Source organism: Solea solea, chromosome 8 (genome assembly GCF_958295425.1).
Source record: "Solea solea chromosome 8, fSolSol10.1, whole genome shotgun sequence".
Classification (NCBI taxonomy): domain Eukaryota; kingdom Metazoa; phylum Chordata; class Actinopteri; order Pleuronectiformes; family Soleidae; genus Solea; species Solea solea.
The window spans coordinates 7,647,113-7,664,095 of record NC_081141.1 but is presented as its reverse complement, the minus strand read 5'-3'; the positions used below and the strand labels follow the sequence as shown (position 1 = coordinate 7,664,095).

Genomic DNA, 16,983 nt, shown 5'->3' with positions numbered 1-16,983 from the left:
GTAGTTTTAACTCCGCACTGTTCGGCTTGATTTCTGTCCACACGTCTCCAGAGTACCGGAGAACAGCTTCCTACTCCACAGACAGCAGCGGTCTGTGATCCCGCTTGTGATCGCTGGCGATGTCCCTAAATACACCACTCCACTTTAAAAGACTCCTGTTAAATATAGAGGTTTCCCTGGTAGTTGTTGGAAATAACCCACGTTTTTAGGATTATTAAGTAGTTTTAAGTGGTCTACAGTCCGGCGCTGTTCGGCTTGATTTGTGTGTGGGAGGTCTCTTCCTGTGACGGGACTCAGCGGCCGGCAGTCTGACCAACTAATGGCGCATTTCCACCGTCTCTACTCGCCTCGTCATGCCACGACACAGTTTAAATAGCGAGGTTCCAAGTGTGCTTAAAAGCAGGTACTATGCGATGAATGGTCAGACTGCCGGCCGCTGACTACAAAGACTACAAATACTAGCACAAGACCCACGATCATATTATCTGTCCAAAAGAATTTCTATTTTTTTTTTAACCATATTGTGCAGCCCTATTTTCCTGTGTGCATTAATAACTGATAACAGTTCAGTGTCAGTGTATTACACTTACACTTAGTCTATTCTAAACTGCACTTCCTGGGACAGAACACTAAAGTCTACAATCCACTTGTCATCTGCCACAATTGCCATTGGAACATCATCTAATGTCAGGTTTATTTCCAGTATTTCTTCTTTCAGTGTGTCCTCTGGTCTTGTAAATTTCTCTGCCTTGTTCGCTGATCCACGTTCCCAGCCAGCCGGCTTTCTGTTTAGCTTCAAGCGCCGAGAGTGGACCGTCAAAAACGAAACTCACGTGGCAGCGGAACCTCTCGAACTCCTTGTATAGATCGGCGGCATCCCAGTCGATCCGCGGGTGGTCAAACCGCGTGTTCATGGCTGCGTGTACTGTTCTTGACAGACTTCTGACACCATGTGATATACTCACTTTGAGTATATAATGTGGAGACACAATAACGAGGCCAGTAATGCAGAGAACTTGAGTTTTACTACTCACTAGTTGGCACGCACACACACAACAATACAGTATGCAGCGAGGGACACACAGGTAAACGGAAGCTCAAAGGCAAATGCGAACTCACAACAATACATTACAGTATCCATTCAAACTGACATATTTTCAAAAAAGAAGGCCGCACAGTTGTCATTGGCCAGTTTTCTTGACGACAGCCACATCAACCAATCACCAGACCTTCAGTTTTTCTTTTTTCATTTCATCATCATTCAATTACATGAGCATCTCTTTCTCTTTCTGTCACACACGATCTACTGCATTATGTGTAAAGCACTATATAAACAAAGTTGAGTAACTTCAGTTGAATGATATTTGATATTGATAGCCATGATATTTTGCTTGAATTAAGCAAAATATCAAAAGCATCAATATTTTTACTTGCATTCCAGAATCTGGTCATCATTTAGGTTTCATTTTCAATTTGCTGAATAGCAGATGAAGCCCTATTCCAATTTAATGTAACACAATGGATAGACATTATTTTAATCTACCTTGGAATTTACAAATGCTAACCCACTCATAACTTTTTATTTTGCAATAATCTTTGTTATTTAAGCATTATCTGAATTTAAGCTTATGTGAACGTGCCACCGCCCAGTTTTTGACCTTACAATTACAGAGAAAAATATTAGATTGTTAGTATGGACATAAACCTTTATATAAAAAGCTACATATTTAATTACAGAGTTTGAATGTAAAAGTACACATAAATCTAAATCTAATAAGATTAACCTTAAAATTACAGAGAAAAACATTAGATAGTTAGTATGGACTTAAACCTTTATATAACAAGCTACATATTTAATTACAGGTTGAATGTATAATTACATGCAAATATCCAAATAATGAGATTTATCTTAAAATTACGGAGAAAAGTGTGAATAAACTTTAAAATACCAGGCTACATATTTATTACAGTTAATTACTGTAATTTTACGTGAATTTGTATGTCATTTAAGAAAACAGAAAAGATAATGTAAAATTAATATAGTATCTTCTGTAAAAAAATTTGAAATTAATGTAGTTTGTCATTACTGTCATAATACTGAAAATAACAGGCGGGTTGTTGATTTGCTGATAATGTCTGTAATTTTACAGTTTTATATACTACTTGTAAAGAACAGAAAAACTAGTGTAAAAAAATAGAGTCATATAATGTAAAAATGTGTGGCAGAGATGGATTAACAGACAATTTTTTTATCTTTTTTTGGCAAAAAATAAAAACTTTACCATTTGAGGCAATGAAGAATTCTTCAACTCATGACACCAACAATGAAACAGGGAATCATAAAATTCAAGATTCAAGAGGTTTATTGTCATATGTTCAGTTAAGACAGACGTCACACTGCACAATTAAATTCTTACTTTGCACATCTCCCTGGTCACAAAAAAAGGAGAGAAAAACAAATGAAATAAAAGTATATATATAACTTAACAATGGATAAAATTTAAGTTAAAAATGTACAGACTAAAAAAAACAAAATTAAAATTAAAATGAAAAATGGAATCTTAGAACAGATCCGAGGACAATATTTCACGATTGCTAGATTAAAATGAAAAATTAAAAATGGAATCTTAGAACAGATCCAAGGACAATATTGCACGATTGAAATGATAACAAGTATTGACAGTACAGATAGTAGCAGCAGTGTTTGTATGTTAATCAGTGCTGGGGGGGGGGGGGGGGGGGGGGGGGTCTTGATGAGGGAGCTGTTCACCAGCCTGATGGCCTGTGGATAAAAACTGTTTGTCATTCTTGTGGTTCTGGATCTCAGACTCCTGTAGCGTCTGCCTGATGGCAGCAGCGTGAAGAGTCTGTGCTGTGGGTGTGTGCTGTCTTTGATGATGTTGTGGGCTCTTCTGGTGGCACTGGTGGAGTAGATGTCCTGAAGTGAGTGGAAGGCTGCTCCAGAGATGGACTGTGCAGTTTTGACCACCCGCTGGAGGGCCTTCCTGTCTTGGGCAGTGCAGTTTCCATACCAGACTGTGATGGAATTGGTGAGGATGCTCTTGACCGTACACCTGTAGAAGTTGCTGAGGATTTTGGATGACATGCCAAATTTCCTCAGCTTTCTCAGGAAGTACAGTCGCTGCTGGGCTTTTTTAATCCTTTGCTGTGCGTTGTGAGACCAAGTGAGGTCCTCGCTGATGTAAGTCCCGAGGAATTTGAAGGTTTTCACCCTGTCCACTTCTGTCTCACCTATGCACAGTGGTATGTGCTGCACTGTCTTCCTTCTCGGGTCAATGATCATCTCCTTGGTCTTTTCTGCATTCAAGGAGAGATTATTGTCCTGACACCAGGCCACAAGTTCTGCCACCTCTCTCCTATACGCCGTCTCCGACCCACCAGTAATCAGTCCGATGACTGTAGAATCTTCCGCAAACTTTACGATACTGTTGTTGTTCTGCACTGTTAGATGTCATTTCTACTCAAACAATCAATTTCAACGTACATAGATAATTTAAGTTTGATTGTGTAACTATCAAATTTAAGCGCAGTCTACTAATTGGAAGTAGAATATACTTACATTTGAAAGTAATGTCATGAATGAGTAATTTTAAGTTAAATGGGATGCAATTTATAGGTTTTGGACATGACCATGCCGCTTAAATTCCCGCTGCATTCAAGTAGTGTAGGAAGGTTCGATGTTCCCGAGGTCATTTTTCAACTTAGTGGATGCTTCAAAGAAGATTTTTTATATTTTAAAATTCAAAACATTTAAAAGACATGGTTAGCCGTTTCTGGTGATGTTTCATGTTGTTATCAACTATGCAGAAACACTTTTTAAGCTTTATATCAGTGATTTTATCCCAGACTTCTTGTTGTATTCTACTAGTAGACTCTACAAAACCTAAAATCTTGATATCATTGATATCATGGTTTATGCAAATAAATAACTTGCTAATCTATTTTACTCTACACGGGTCGATATTTACTGTAGCCTATCAGTGTTTGTGTGATTTTTGTCAGTCGGAAAATCATTTACCCGATTATTCTGACATCACTTGAATGCAGCATAGGTCACCTGCCCGAAATCATGTTGCAGCACGTCACTTTTCCTGCGTGTATTTTCAACTGTCCGCTGCTGTTGTGCCCGACAGACATTTTACTGGTAAGTGAGCAACCGAGTTTTATTCTGTGATGGCTTTTGATTTAAAGTTAGCACTAGCTAGCTCCAATGACTGTTAGAGCAGTGAAAAAAACGTTTTCATTAGCGAAACTGACATGGTAATGTTAAGACACATTTGGCTAGCCGTGTAAAGCATTTTAACGGACATTTTTCTCACACATAGCTTTATTAGCTGTTTTTGAGCAGTGAAAACGACTTATTTTACGTATTGTTAACACTCACTTGTTCAGTGAACAGTGAAGGCCCCCCACCCCCTTGCGCGCTCAAAACCGACATTTTGAATATTCTGCTAAACCTAACCTCAAGTGTTGTGGCCGGTTGAAAAGGTTACTTAAAAAGATATTTGAAGCTCCTATTTTTCAGCGTTTTACTCTTGCTACGCTAACTGGATATTTTCTGTGTATTTTTTCACTTAAGATATCTGCCATTAATTGTTGGTACATCACCTGTCAAATGTTAACTGTATTCATGTGACCAGGCTGTGATATTGCAATGTGCATGTGACCCTCTTTACTTCCACAAAGTAACATTACTCTTTAAGAAGTGAACAAATAGCATAATACAGTTTTATCACTATCCAGAATTAAGATACAGATAGATTGTAGAGGATAATCTAACATTATTTACCAGTCGCTCATGTTTTTGTTTTTTTTATTGTGTTGCAGGTCTCCATAAGACATGTTGTGGAAGTGTAAGTACTGCCCTTTCATCTGTGAAAAGAGAGTACAGCTTTTTAAGCACTATAGACTAAAACATGGGAGCTATGCAAGAACAGAACCATTTCCATGTTTACAGAACACTCAAAATTTCAAAAATGTTGCAATGACACTCGCTACAAAACACCAGAAAGCAGTCAGTTACCATCTTGACTGCTGCGCATTTTTTCAAACCATCAGTGGAGATGACGAGGGTTACCCCAGTTTTTCTTGCCTCTTTCCCTTTGGATGTTCAGAGGGTATTTGCTCGAGACATTGCAAAGGTAGATTCTGTTCTGGATGTGTCATCTGTCTGCATAGATGGAATATCGTATAGATACTTTCTGTCCAGGAAGTTTGTAATAAGTAATTAAATTGTGTAAATCGATTCTCTGGCTATTTAACCATATACAGTATGAATGTACTTAGTTATGTCCACTATCTTCCAGACCCCTGAGCCAACAGACATCAGGTGCCTTTGTCTTCGGGGACTGCCAGTCGTTTTGGGGGATGACCCCTCTGCGTTCTTCAAAACCTGCTTGGTAAGTAACTGAATTTGTTTTGAATATCTGCATTATTGATTCACAACATGACCATCTGATATTAATTGACTAAAAAAATATTACTACTACCTACTCTAAATTACATACAAATTAACATTGTACAAAATGTCTTTATTTCTGTGAAATTGACATCAGCTAGTGTGAGATGGGGCCACAGGGAAGGACCCCTCTTTTTTATTTTGCTGAGGACTATGAAAAACCCGTACATAAATTCATATTTTTTTTAGATTAAATTTGTGTCAACTGCAACAATTGCATCTGTACTGGAAATAGTTTTGACACAACTTTTCAGCTTGACTGAGACTAAAAAAGCTCTCCATCTCTTCTGAGCTACAAAACCATTTCAGCACACAGGTTTTCAAACAGCTCTTGTAATGCACATTCAAATTATGGTGATTTAAAATTGGTGTTGTCCTTTCTTAATTTCTGTGGTCAATACAGAATTATTGACATTACAATGTCCTCTCTTTGTCTGTTTCTTTTTCTGTTAGGATGCAACTGACAAGGACGTGTACAATGAAACTCCAGTGGGAATCCTCTGCATTGACGAACATCCTCAACTCAACCCATCCAAAGTGAGCATCGTCTTGGAAGGGAGTGTGGTAATGGAGGAGCTGGCCAACCTGCCACAGGCTTTCTGTGTCCTTTTTGGACTGATTTATGCCTTGCACTTAGATTACCCCAAGTGCATGAAAAGCACATTCCAGTTTATTCAACAGGTCATGCTAAACCTGGGAAGAGGTGAGCTGAAACCCAAAATTCAATCTTTGAAGAATCAACTATCTGTTTAAAACAGGGGTTTGAATACTTATACCACTGCTCTGAATCTGAATGCTTGGTTATTTGTAATGTTGCACTTTAAAAATACGGTTTACTGTGGGCACTGTTAGATATGCAAGTTTTTTATGCATTGCCACTGATTTTGCTCCTGATTCACAGGAGTCCTATTTGATTTTTTGATTGCAAACCCATTTTGTTTGACAACATGATAAAGACAAGTTTAATAAAACATGTAGACAAGAATGTACTCCTGTGGTTTTGCTTTTTATTTTCTAAATTTAATCTGTATAGTTTTTTTTAAAATCTGTTTAAACAGATTTTATTTTACTCTTCAGATAGTGGAGTAATTGGGCAATGGAATTTTTAAGGTAAATCAACTTGGTGGTTAGTGTATACAGCTTAAAGTTATAAGTGGAATAAATATGCAAAGCAATTGATTTTACTAATGTTTTTAAGTTTAATCATCTTGGAGGTTAGTGCACTTAACTTTAAATTAACAGTGGAATAAAGGGGCAAAGCAATTGATATTACTTGTGATTTTAAGTTGAACAAACTTGGTATTAAGTGTACTAAACTCAAAATAACAATGCCATCCACTCATTTTTTTTAAGTTAAATTCACTTAAGTTTTCATCAAACATTACTTAATTTTTTTAGGGCAACCAGTTTCCTTAAATTTTTTAAGTAAACTCAACTTATCCGGGTTTACAGTGTGGGTGGCCATACAATCGTAGGTGAAGAGGGTGTACAGTAAGGGACTCAGCACGCAGCCCTGGGGGGTCCCTATGCTTACAGTTCTTGTTTGAGATGTGCAGTTGCCAACTCTGACTGACTGGGGTCTGTCATTGAGGAAGCTCAGCACCCAGTTACAGAGACCAGGTGTCAAACCAAGAGTGAGGAGCTTAGTAGAGAGTTTATGGGGAATGACCATGTTAAACGCTGACCTGTAGTCTATGAAAAGCAGTCTGACGTATGAATCCTTGGCCTCTAGGTGAGTGAGGGTGGTGTGAATGACAAGTGTTGATGGCATCGTCTGTGGACCGGTTCTGACGGTACGCAAACTGTAAAGGGTCCAAGGTGTCCGGGATGTTCTTTTTGATGTGTGTCATGACTATCCTCTCGAAACACTTCATCACTATAGGGGTGAGTGCAATGGGACGATAGTCATTCAGGCAGGTCACAATGTTCAGTTGTGACCACCAGTCAGCACCAGTTCAGTTTCTTCATTCCACACTTTAACAGTAGTACATACTGGGGGGGCCTGCTTGAGGCGTTGTCTGTATGCGGGGTAGAGGAAAGCTGAGATGTGGTCGGACTGACCAAAGTGATGCCGAGGCACAGCCTTGTAGGCTCCCTTTATGTTGCAGTAGACCTGGTCCAGAGTGTTGTTCTCCCTCGTCGGAAAGTTCACTTGTTGGTGGTATTTGGAGAGAACACTCTTGAGGTTGTGGTGGTTGAAATCGCCGGCTGCAACGAACACTGCGTCCAGGTGTGTGGTCTCGTTTTTGTTGATGATGTCATGCAGCAGCCTCAGCGCCGTGGCGCAGTCCGCCCGCGGCAGGATGTAAACACTCAGCAAAAACACAGCACTGAACTCCCTAGGCAGATAGAATGGTCTGCATTTCACCATTAAAGGTTCGATATCAGACGAGCAGTGTCTTTCAACCACCTGTATGTCCGAGCACCAACTGTTGTTTACGTAGACACACACGCCGCCGCCTCTCTTCCTTTCCGAAGCCACTGTACGGTCTCCGTGGTGGACGGAGTGCGTTGTAAGATGAATGGCAGAGTCTGGGATGCTGTCCGAAAGCCAGGTTTCCGTGAAAATAAGAGCACAGCATTCTCTTAACTCACGCTGTGTTGTTATCCTGGTCCTCAGCTCGTCCATCTTGTTATCAATAGAGCGAACGTTGGCTAGCAGCAAGCTAGGTAGCGGTGGGCGTGTAGCCCTTGCCTTTAGCCTAGCATGTAGCCCCCCTCTCTTGCCGCATAGCCGCCTTGTCCGCTCTCTCCGTCAGCTGCGCTGATCACCCACTGCCGGTGCTGTTGGGCCTTCCTGGTTGTGGTAAGCGGTTGTGGTTTTGTCCTTTACCTAAAACTGGAAAGGACAAAATAGTCCTAAATAATCTACAACCCATGAATGCCAATTGAATTACCATGTCAATTGGCATTGAAATCTGACCAGAACCTAAAAATAATTTCTGAATATTTGGCCAAGCCTGGGGATCCAAACACGACACAAGGTGCTACAGTATATACTGTAAATACAGGCCACTTAATGCTTACATTGATATCATAAAAAGATATTCGCAGAGAGAAGCACCGATCAAGATTTTTTAAATTTAGTTTTATACAATATGTGGAAATATATGATGTTTCTGCTCTCACTGCTCTTCCAGACTGCCAGCTCAGCTCAGCTTGAAGATGTGGGCTCTGTGGTGGTGAAGGTCCACTACACGTACACTGTTGCTCTGTCTGTGCCTCTAAACGCACCATACCATGAGGTGAAGGAACAAATTGCACACAAACTGGGCCAGCCCACAAATCAACTGCGCCTCAGGTAACCCTGGGTCTGCTCACCCACTTCTGTCTTTCTAAGTTTCTACTGCATTTTTCTCAAATATACTTCTTTTTCTCCCCTCAACCTGAGGGTCCAAATCATTCATGCCTAACATAACATGAGCTATAGGACACTGCAACTGCAAATTCAGTCATGAGAGCAGCTATAAAAAGCAGAGTATGAAATATGACATCACACAAAACAAGAACAGTGTGACTGATAACAGTGGGAGCTGGTATCAAAATCAATCCAGGAACTGACAAAAATATTATAATATATGTATCAGAGGCTTGTTTTAAGGCTTGACATTTTCTGTTTTAGAAAAGAGTAATTTCATTAGTTAGGTGATTATCTGCCAATCCAGGTTTGCCCCCATGATGCCCTAAACCTTTTTATTCCCTCACCCATTCATCCCCTAATTTTTCTTTTTCTCTCCAGGCATAAGCCACATGGCTCCCAAGTGCTCATACCATTGAGTGGAGAGGTGGAATCAGGTCCCATGATGCAGGATGTGGCTGAGGGTGGCCGAGTCACCCTATGGTGTCAGGTGAACATTAAAACTCCAGGGGTTTAGCTCAACATGTGTCTGTTCTATTATTGCTAAAACTTCATTGTTGGTTGTGTGAATAAAAGGCCCTTATCATCCCAGCAAGATTCCAAAGGTTTGTACTGACCTGGGAAAAAGCCCTTTCTTACTTTGCTCATTGGTCTTGGAAGCATTATAAAGCTTGAAGGGATGATTCAGGGTATTTTTAATGTGATTATATGATGCATTTACACATAGGCCCCCTTTATACCTGGCACAGGTGTATATACAATCCAAGACAGATTGTTATCTGATCTGCCAAACCACTTCGGGAAGCATTGTGACAAGATTGAACAGAAATGTATGCCATATATCTCCGATGCGTCTCTGCTTCACCCACAACTGAATGGAGTGGAGGTAACTACTTCCCCTGCTTCAAAAAGCAAAGAGGACTCCATACAACAGTGCAATGTCAAGGGCAGCGAACATTGTTGTAATACCAGGTGTAAATGTATATGGTGAAGGGCAATCCAATCGTCATCTGATCAAAGAAAACACATTTTAATGCCTGGTGTAAAGGGGGCCATAGTCATTGTCTTACATACAGATTACATTACATTACATGTCATTTGGCAGACACTTTTATCCAAAGTGACTTACAATAAGTGCATTTAAACATTTGGGTACAAACAAGAGCTAGAAGTAAGTAAGAGCTTCAAGTAAGCCAAACTATAAAGTGCTAGTCATAAGTGCGATGTACAAGACCAGTCGAGCTGCTGCATTCTGGATGAGCTGCAGAGGTCGTATGGCACATGCAGGGAGACCAGCCAGGAGGGAGTTGCAAGATTGAGCTGTTGCAGCAATGTTGGCATTGAGGGAGAGATGGTCATCCAGTGTCACACCCAGGTTCCATGGAGCTACCACAGAGTTGTCGAGGGTGATGGTCAGGTCTGTGGTGGGAGAGCCCTTTTCTGGGAGAAAAAGAAACTCGGTCTTTTCGAGATTGAGTTTCAGATGATGGTCAGACATCCACTGAGACAGGTCAGACAAGCGGAGATCCGTTCTAGTACACGTTCTAGGAAAAGAGAGAATGAGTTGGGTGTCATCAGCGTAGCTGTGATAGGAAAAACCATGAGAGTGAATGACAGAACCAAGAGAGTTGGTGTACAGAGAGAAGAGGAGAGGGCCCAGGACAGAACCCAGAACCCCAGTAGTTAAGAGGACAGGGTTCCCACACAGATCCCCTCCAGGTTACTCTGTATGTTCGGTTTTGAAGATAGGATGAGAGTAGGGTAAGTACACCTAGTTACTGAAGGGGGGAAGTAAGGATCTGGTGGTTAACTGTCAAACACTGGAGAAAGGTCCAAGAGGATGAGCATAGAGGAGAGGGAGGCAGCCCTGGCAGTGTGGAGTTGCTCAGTGACAGCAAGAAGTGCAGTTTCGGTCAAGTGACCTGCCTTAAAACCAGACTGATGAGGATCGAGAAGGTTGTTCCAGTGAAGGTAGGAGGAGAGTTGATTAAAGGTAGCACGCTCCAGAGTTTTGGAAAGAAAAGGAAGAAGAGAGACAGGTCTGTAGTTATTTACTTCAGATGGGTCGAGGGTGGGTTTTTTAAGGAGGGGGGTCACTCTGGCCTCTTTAAGAGAGTCAGAAAAGCAACCAGCCGCAGGGGTGGATGTGTTGGACGGTATTATCCAAGTCTCAGTGAGAGCAAGGAAGTCTAGGCATTGCTCTGTAGCAAAGCCAGAGATGAGCTCAGTCTTGCGGGTAGCTGGCTGGCAGTTCCACAGGCCCCCTGCAACAAGGTGTTGGATGTGTGTGGAGCGGGAGGGGTAGATAAGTGAGGACAGATTAAGGTGGTGCTGTGAGTGAATGTGAGGTTTGTAATATCTACGAGAAGAAACATGAACAGGATCAACTTAAAATTATTTTATTGCTCCCTTGAATTTATAATTTTTTGGTAATATTAATGATAATACATTTTGCAGAGGGCCACACGGTGATGTAGTGGTTAACACTCTCGCCATGCAGCGAGAAGACCCGGGTTCGAGCCCCAGTTGGAACAAGGGCCTTTCTGCATGGAGTTTGCATGTTCTCCCCGTGTGTGCGTGGGTTCTCTTCGGGTTCTCCGGCTTCCTCCCACAGTCCAAAAACATGCAATGTGGGGATTATGTAAATTGGACACTCTAAATTGACCATAGGAGTGAGTGTGAGAGTGAATGGTTGTTTGTCTCTATCTGTGTGTGGCCCTGCGATGGACTGCCGGACTGTCCAGGGTGTACCCCGCCTATCGCCCGATGTAGCTGAGATTGGCACAGCACCCCCTGCGACCCTCTGGTGGAGGATAAAGCGGTAGATGATGACTGACTGACTGACATTTTGCAGAAAGAAGACCCGCTGACCAACTATACCATCCTGTACCAGATGGTGGCACTGTATGACTATATGGCTCAGGGTCCAGAGGACTTGGAGTTCAGTGAAGGTGACACTATTGACATCTTGGGTGAAGGTGAGTTGCGAGGTTGAGGGGAGATTTAAAAAAAAGAAGTAATTTGCCTGCATTACACAGACATTTTCTTCATACATCTTCTTCACTTCTCTCTTCTAGTTAATGAAGAATGGCTGGAGGGACATTGTGCAGGAACTACTGGCATCTTCCCCAGCAGCTTCGCCTACAGGGAAAATGCCAACATCAACCGGGGCCAAGCCAAAGAGGAAGATGATTTACAGTATAGTAGCATTTAATAAACCTGATTATGTTATTTTATGTTTATCGTGATACAGCATCACTTTAATAATAATATAGAGGGCGAGAATGTCTATTCTGAGGTGTATCTTTACATTAAATCTGCTGTTATTTCCCTGCAGTGTTCTACTGTAAATCCTATGAAATCACTATAGTCCAGTGGAACGGTTCAGTTTGGTACAGTATATATTTTTGGGGAATAACTCCAGAATAACCAGCCCCAACCTTTTCATTTTTGACACAGCTTCCCTTGGAACGCCAGAGTAAAGTGGTATGGGTGGGTGACAGAAAAATGAAAATCTGACTAATGTTTCTTCAGTGCCCACAGTCTATTCTCATACAGTGCTTGATGTCTAGCTGAGGCAAACAGCCACAAACTGAGCAGGAAAAAAGAGCTGCTAGATGTGGCATTGTTGTCTGTTGTGTCACGTTCGATGTTGGCATTCCCTGCTGTAGCAACGGTATGGGTCCGTGTATCTTTTGGTCATTCGATTTTCAAGTCAATTCAATTCAATTCAATTATATTTGTATATGATGCACAGCCCACACGTCATCTACCAAGTAAAATAAAGGTACTGATATCAGTCAAAACAAATTTACCATTTACCAATTCCAAACTGTACCAAGCTGAACTGCAACATAATGGAAACACTACTTTTTGATGTTCAAGTTATACTTGTGATGTACTGTATACATTTCTGATATTGTTTATCATTTCGAGAGGTTTATAATACCTCGGGGTCTTATTGAATATGTTTTCTGAATCTCAGTGTTTCCTGAGAATTGTTGAATTTTAAAAGATAATATGTTTAAAAACTGACTGACTGATTGCTGATTTTGCTTAATAGCAAAAACAGCTAAAAAATCAGATATATTTAAACATCCATCCATTTTCTACCGCTTTATCCTCCACATGAGGATAAATGCTAATATTTACGTTAAAAAAATTAATGAAAAAAATATGAGAAGTATTAAAATGAGGTGTGTCCTGATTAGGCAGTGTAGTACTTTGGTCCTTCACTGATTTCAAGTCATTTTTTATACTTTATACTTTTTTTCATTAATTTTTTAATGTAAATATTAGCATTTTAGCTCAATAGCTTCCAGGTCATGTTACCTAATGACTTGAAATATAAATAATACTTCTCATATGTTTCATAAAGTTTTAATGTAAATATTAGCATTTTAATATGGGGTTAAATTTGTTCCAATAATATTTGGATATGTGCAGAGGGTGATCCACATGTATTTCTTGATTTGCATGCATGTTTTGAGATCCACAAATAGAAAAAATCACATTTGTAACTTGTATATTGATTTTTACAAATATAGATGTGTATTTGTAAATTAAATGACATTTGTAAAACTGAAAATTGCATTTGTGAATTGCACTTCCGCATTTGCATTCCTCTCTTTCCACAGTTACAGATTTTTGAGACGTTATATTTGTCTCAATAATGCCTCCCTTCATCTACAGGTGGCAGTGTTTTACAAGTACAATCTAGCTAAGGTGACAATGCACTTCATGGCATGGATGTATTATAAGAACTGGATAGAGCACCGCCCCCTCTGCCTTGAAGACATTTTGTCGTGGTGGCCACTCGTGGTACTGCAACAAAAAATACTCATGCGGCCCAAAAAGCAATTTTCCCATTGCCCACAATAGTAAAAGACACGCCTGTAAAAGTGTCCAGGCATGTATAGATCTTTATAATCCGCCATTAAAAGGCCATAAAAAGCCCACAAAAATTGTATTTCCCAGAGTGACGTCACAGCTGTGCAAAGCGCGGTCATGTGGCATCTCGGGAATGGCGCTACTGTCATGGAACCGTACATTGTGAAAACTTTATGAGAAATGTGAACACAGACGGCTCGTTCACATAGCATAGGAAGTCAGAAACCTTTTCGATGTATGCACTGGATGACCAGCTCATGGATGTATTACAAGAACTGGATAGAGCACTGTCCCTTTGGCTCCGTTAATTCCTATGGAGTTGCTCACCCAGTGCATATGCCAAAAATGTATATCCGGGTTGTGCAGCCCATAGACCATATGGGAGTAGCATTACTCCCATAATGCCTCTCAGATGTGTGAACAAGCTGTCCGTGTTCTCGACTTGCTCGGCGCATCCATGACTTGCTCGGCGCATCCATGAACAGCAAAAGGCATGATGGGAGTATGCTACTGACGTGCGCTAGTGGATTTCATGAATACCCGTTTGCTTCGGGCCTTAGACCATGGATTTGTAAATAAATGGAAAAACAAATCTGAAAGGTATAATGACGTAATTAAAGGTTAAAATTATCAGACCAGGGACTTCTGACGTCTTGAATGAACTACCACCAGACCTGGACATTAAGATTGAAAGGGCACATCGGTCACTGGCCAAACCTAAAGATGCAACAGCTCCGCCAAGATCGATTGTAGTGAGATTTCTGGATGCAGCAGTGAAGGACACGGTCATAAGGCAGGCGTGGAGGCAGGGGCTCTTTCAGGGCAAGCAAATCTACTTTGATCAGGATTACTCCCCCAATCTACAGCAGAAACGGACGGTGGTCTGAGAAGTTATCAAACAGCAAAAATGGACATACATGCGAGATGTCTGTACCCAGCACAACTGAGAGTGAATTTGAACACCGGCGAGAAGACCTTCGTATGGTCACACCTCTCTGCCCCAATATCACCGGGGACCTGGCGCAGCCATAGTTCACCCGCTGTGTCAGGTTGATGAGGTGGAAGTGCAGTTCTGTGATATATATTTTGTGTTCTGTGTTCTTTGTTTTTCCTGACACATGTTACAGGCATTGTTTTGTTAATGATTAATATTACTTTGACACCCAAGGGTAAACAGGTAAGATTATACGAAGTCCATGGCTGAGCTGAATTTCATAACTTATAATATAAGAGGAATTAATAATCCAATCAAAATTTTTGGGACAATTTTGGGACAATTAAACAGGTTACACTGCTCTGTTGCTTTAATTCACAAACACACCTGTCAGAAACTGAGCATTTAAAACTGAGGAGAGAGTGGGTGGATCAGATTTACACTGCATCATATGGGAGGAAAAACAAGAGAGATGTTGCTACCCCTCTCTTCGGTGTACTATGAAAAACTATTTCAAGACGATGAAGGCCGGTGTGTTATGGTGATCGGCACAATTGGGGGAATAAAGATGACCATACTTAATGTGTATGCCCCAAATGAGGATTGCCCACATTTTATTGAAAAGTTGCGACTCTACTAGCAGATAAAAGTGAGGGTATTATACTAGTGGGAGAAGTAGAAGAAGTAGTGAGAAGTAGACCCAACATAGACCTCAAAGTGTTGTAGCGCTAACAGCAGAGCAAGGGTTTCTTTCTCAATGGTGGAATAATTTGCCTGGGGTCTGTTGAACTTGCGGGAAAAGTAAGCAACAGGATGATCAAAACCATCCTCCCCCCTCTGTAACAGGTCTGCACCAGTGCCCACTGCACTGGCATCTACCTCGAGCTTAAATCAGGGGCTGCAAGCACAGGGGCGTGACTTAACAAAGTCTTAACACTATCAAACGCTACCTGGCATTCTGTGGTCCACACGTAGAACATTATTAGTGTCGCTAAGACGCTCTTTAACGACATACGGACCGGAGAATTTAGCTGTGAAAACTGAGCTGGTGATGGGCAGCAACACTAGAACTTTATCACCTACCTCAAAACTGCAAGATACAGTGTAACGATCATACTGGCGCTTCATGACCGATTGTGAATTAGTAAGGGTGGCTTTAGCAAGGGCGTTAACACGTTGAAGGCGCTCACGGAACTGGGTGACATACTCTAACACATGCTTTTTTGGTGCAGACTCACAGGACAAGAACTGATCATGTAGTGACTTAAGCGGCCTGCGGGGTGTGTGGCCGAAAACAAGCTGTGCAGAACTAAAGCCAATCGATTCCTGCACAGCATCACGAGCAGCAAACAAGACAAAGGGGACCCCCTCATCCCACTGTTTTTCAGTCTCCACACAGTACTTTCTAAGCATCGTCTGATGCCAATGCTCTAAGGCTCCTTGCGATTGGGGGTGGTAAGCGGAGGACACGATGTGACGCACACTCAAGCTCTTGAGCCCCTGTCTAAAGAGACCAGACTTACAATTAGAGCCCTGGTCTGTCTGAACCACCCGTGGTAATCCAAAAGTAGAAACAAAATTCAGTAAAGCTTTCACTACAGCACTAGCAGTTATCGAACGGAGATGAATAGCCTCTGGGTAATGAGTGGCAGCACACATGATAGTTAACAAGTACTGGTTTCCACTTTTAGTTCGAGGTAGAGGCCCAACACAGTCAATGATCACTCGCTCGAATGGTTCTGCTATCACCGGAATGGGGTGTAATGGCGCAGGAGGGACAACCTGATTAGGCTTCCCGACGACCTGACACACATGGCAAGCACAGCAATGTATCTCACCATCCATAATATATGCCACTTTTTCATCCCTTGCTTTGTCGTTACTCACCACCTTGGCAAAACACTCCCGCAGTGTTGGGTCTGCTTCCTGCATCTGGCTCAAGCGCTCTCGGCTGACTGGAAATGCCGCTCCTCCAGCTAATGGCAGTTCCGGGCCAGTCGGGGGCGTATGTTCAGCAGACGCATCCTGGACAGGCAATAAGGAGCACTCAGCCGCTTTATTTTCCTCTTTATCATCTGAAAAAATTGACATGAATAAACTGTCAGACAGTGAAACTTCATCGTCATCTGGGCCGTTCGTTCAGGTACACCACAATGCGCTCAGATAAACACTTCTTAAAGTCTTATAATAGGATCAGTTCTCTTAATGCATTGTAATCACTAACTTTACACGTTGCACACCATTTATCAAATAGAGTTCCCTTCTCACGGGCAAACTCGACATAAGTAAGAGCAGAAGCTTTCTTGTGACCTCTGAACTTCT

At 41.5% G+C, this 16,983-nt stretch overlaps 1 protein-coding gene across 2 annotated transcripts in view; it reads left to right on the top strand.

Moving 5' to 3' along the window:
• noxa1 (NADPH oxidase activator 1) overlaps nt 1–13,425 on the top strand; it is a 52,443-nt gene extending 39,018 nt beyond the window's left edge. The window contains exons 14-18 of one of the 2 annotated variants that reach the window (XR_009241048.1): nt 4,849–4,874; nt 5,328–5,420; nt 5,933–6,016; nt 8,620–8,780; nt 9,219–9,327. Coding sequence is in view for 1 of the 2 variants with exons in the window: in XM_058635210.1 (XP_058491193.1) it covers nt 8,620–8,780; nt 9,219–9,327; nt 11,692–11,815; nt 11,915–12,051 (531 nt within the window). In the remaining variant the exon portion in view is untranslated. Of the gene's footprint in view, nt 1–4,848; nt 4,875–5,327; nt 5,421–5,932; nt 6,017–8,619; nt 8,781–9,218; nt 9,328–11,691; nt 11,816–11,914 lie in introns of those variants that run through there. The other variant, XM_058635210.1, reaches the window with a different exon arrangement.
• Nucleotides 13,426–16,983: the final 3,558 nt, after the last annotated feature.